The 2,500-nt window shown below is 48.0% G+C and overlaps 2 protein-coding genes across 2 annotated transcripts in view; both read left to right on the top strand.

The window, feature by feature from the left end:
- The window catches only part of LOC308168152 (complement factor H-related protein 2-like), a 499,130-nt gene that overhangs the window by 236,197 nt on the left and 260,433 nt on the right, over positions 1-2,500 (top strand). The window lies entirely within an intron of this gene.
- Positions 1-2,500, top strand: part of col4a6 (collagen, type IV, alpha 6) — a gene marked incomplete at both ends in the record, with an annotated part of 107,023 nt that overhangs the window by 70,594 nt on the left and 33,929 nt on the right. The window contains 2 exons of the mRNA XM_080543126.1: positions 506-568; positions 1,789-1,824. Of these exons, the coding sequence (XP_080399252.1) occupies positions 506-568; positions 1,789-1,824 (99 nt within the window). The remainder of the gene's footprint in view (positions 1-505; positions 569-1,788; positions 1,825-2,500) is intronic.

Genomic DNA, 2,500 nt, shown 5'->3' with positions numbered 1-2,500 from the left:
TAGGCAATGGAACATATTGCAGGTTGATTCACTTTTTCAAAAAATGTCGGTTGAGAGAGGACGCTGGCGTTGCTTGTTCGCCGCTTCTCCGCCCGAAATCTAGTAGGTGCAATTGCCGTATACAGAGTAGATTGTCCTACAAAGACACTTATACTTAGATTTAGTAACCTAAAAATGAATTAGACCCCCTATACTTTATTTTTCTGTTTCTTTTTATTTTACTACTCGACCTTTTCAGTTTGTAAAGCGTCTTTGAGTGTCTAGAAAAGCGCTATATAAGCCTTAATGTATTATTATTATTATTATTATTATTATTATTATTACTGAACTGTCATTTTCCTTGCAGGGAGGTCCTGGGTTGCCTGGACTGGATGGTGTTCCTGTAAGTTGCTTAATCATCACCCTACACAACTTGACTTGAAATCAATATGTCAATATGACTTCCCTTCCCTTCCCTTGGTCCAGTCTGGGGTTCTGATGTGGTTCTGTGTTCTCTGTCTCTCAGGGTTCTAGAGGTATCGATGGTCCTCATGGCACTATCGGCCCAAGAGGTCCAGACGGATTCCCTGTAAGTGTCTACAGGTCAAACCCTGTCTAACCCTAACCCTCCATCTCTCTCTCTCTCTCTCTCTCTCTCTCTCTCTGTCTGTCCCTCCATCTCTCTCTCTCTCTGTCCCTCCATCTCTCTCGCTCTCTCTGTCCCTCCATCTCTCTCTCTCTCTCTCTGTCCCTCCATCTCTCTCTCTCTCTGTCCCTCCATCTCTCTCTCTCCATCTCTCTCTCTCTCTCTGTCCCTCCATCTCTCTCTCTCTGTCCCTCCATCTCTCTATCTCTCTCTCTCTCTCTCTCTGTCCCTCCATCTCTCTCGCTCTCTCTCTCTCTCTGTCCCTCCATCTCTCTCTATCTCTCTGTCCCTCCATCTCTCTCTCTCTCTCTCTGTCCCTCCATCTCTCTCTCGCTCTTTCTGTCCCTCCATCTCTCTCTCTCTCTGTCCCTCCATCTCTCTCTCTCTCTGTCCCTCCATCTCTCTCTCTCTGTCCCTCCATCTCTCTCTCTCTCTCTCTCTCTCTCTCTCTGTCTGTCCCTCCATCTCTCTCTCTCTCTCTCTCTCTCTCTCTGTCCCTCCATCTCTCTCTCGCTCTCTCTGTCCCTCCATCTCTCTCTCTCTCTGTCTGTCCCTCCATCTCTCTCTCTCTGTCCCTCCATCTCTCTCTCTTTCTGTCCCTCCATCTCTCTCTCTCTCTCTCTCTCTCTGTCCCTCCATCTCTCTCTCTCTGTCCCTCCATCTCTCTCTGTCCCTCCAAGTGTCTACGGGTCAAACCCTGTCTACGGGTCAAACCCTGTGTCAAACCCGACTCTCCGACCTTTACCTTGGAGTGTACACTCTCCCACTCCCCTGTTAAAGCATAGGGTTGGTGTAAGCCTGGGCTGGAACACCAATCCTATGCTGTTAAATCCACGTGGGGTAGTGGGCAAGTGCACACTTCAAGGTAAAGGGTGGATGATTGGGACACAGGGTGCATGTATTGTTAGAATACCCATTAACCTACTGTTAACCACACCCAATATCACATTAATGTATCACATGTAGGATGGTGGTAGATAGATAGATACTGTCTCACATGTAGGATGGTAGATAGATAGATATTGTATCACATGTTCAACACAGTGGCTGATTATTGGTGTGTGAGGTTGTGTATTGTGTGTTATATGTGTTGATGCTATGCTGTTTACAGTAGCTCTTCCTTGTTGACCTCTGACCCTGTCTCTGTCCCCCCCTCCCCCCAGGGCGCCCCCGGTCCAATTGGTTACCCTGGCCCAACAGTAAGTAGTGGAGTGGCGAGTGGAAGGGGGGACAGTGGGACAGTGCAGGGACTACTGTATGCTGGGCCCATAGGGGGCGCTGTGCTGCTGAGGACAGCTGAATAGACTGTCTGCCTTATGTGCCTTGTTATATACATACAGGTGCATCAGGTGTAGACAAGCAAGAACGTTCACGCACGCCAACATTCTGATTTCTAAAACGGGTCATGCCTGTTTCCCTTTATAAATCACGAACAACTATGAATCTTGTCCCACGCTTTTAACGCCCATAGTTGCCTGTAAATGGCAGATGAAATAACAAACCAGGAACACACACTTACATAGAACTGACAAAGAGATCACTCATAGGGCTTACACACCGGCAGTTCCGAACGCCGGTTCGCCAACGTTCAGAGGTTTCCGAACGCGAACCGGCGTTCGGACCTGCCGGTGTGAAAGCCCTACCAGTAGAGAGTGCTGGGAAGTGAAGACATACATAGACAGGTGCCAAACACACACAGGTGACACGCATCAGGTCCATAATGAGGAGAGGAACAGGGAGTGTAGTAGCGTCCCAGGACCACCAGGGGCCGCCAGAGGGACGTCACCTCAACACCAAAAGAAGAATGTCCTTACTTCTTGACATCAAATCACTCTTTTTTAATGCTGAATAAAGTGTATTCATTTATGTATGTTT

The sequence above is a fragment of the Nansenia antarctica genome (assembly GCF_963989245.1).
Source record: "Nansenia antarctica genome assembly, chromosome: 12".
In the NCBI taxonomy this organism is placed as follows: Eukaryota; Metazoa; Chordata; class Actinopteri; order Argentiniformes; family Microstomatidae; genus Nansenia; species Nansenia antarctica.
This window is presented reverse-complemented; position numbering and strand designations above follow the sequence as displayed.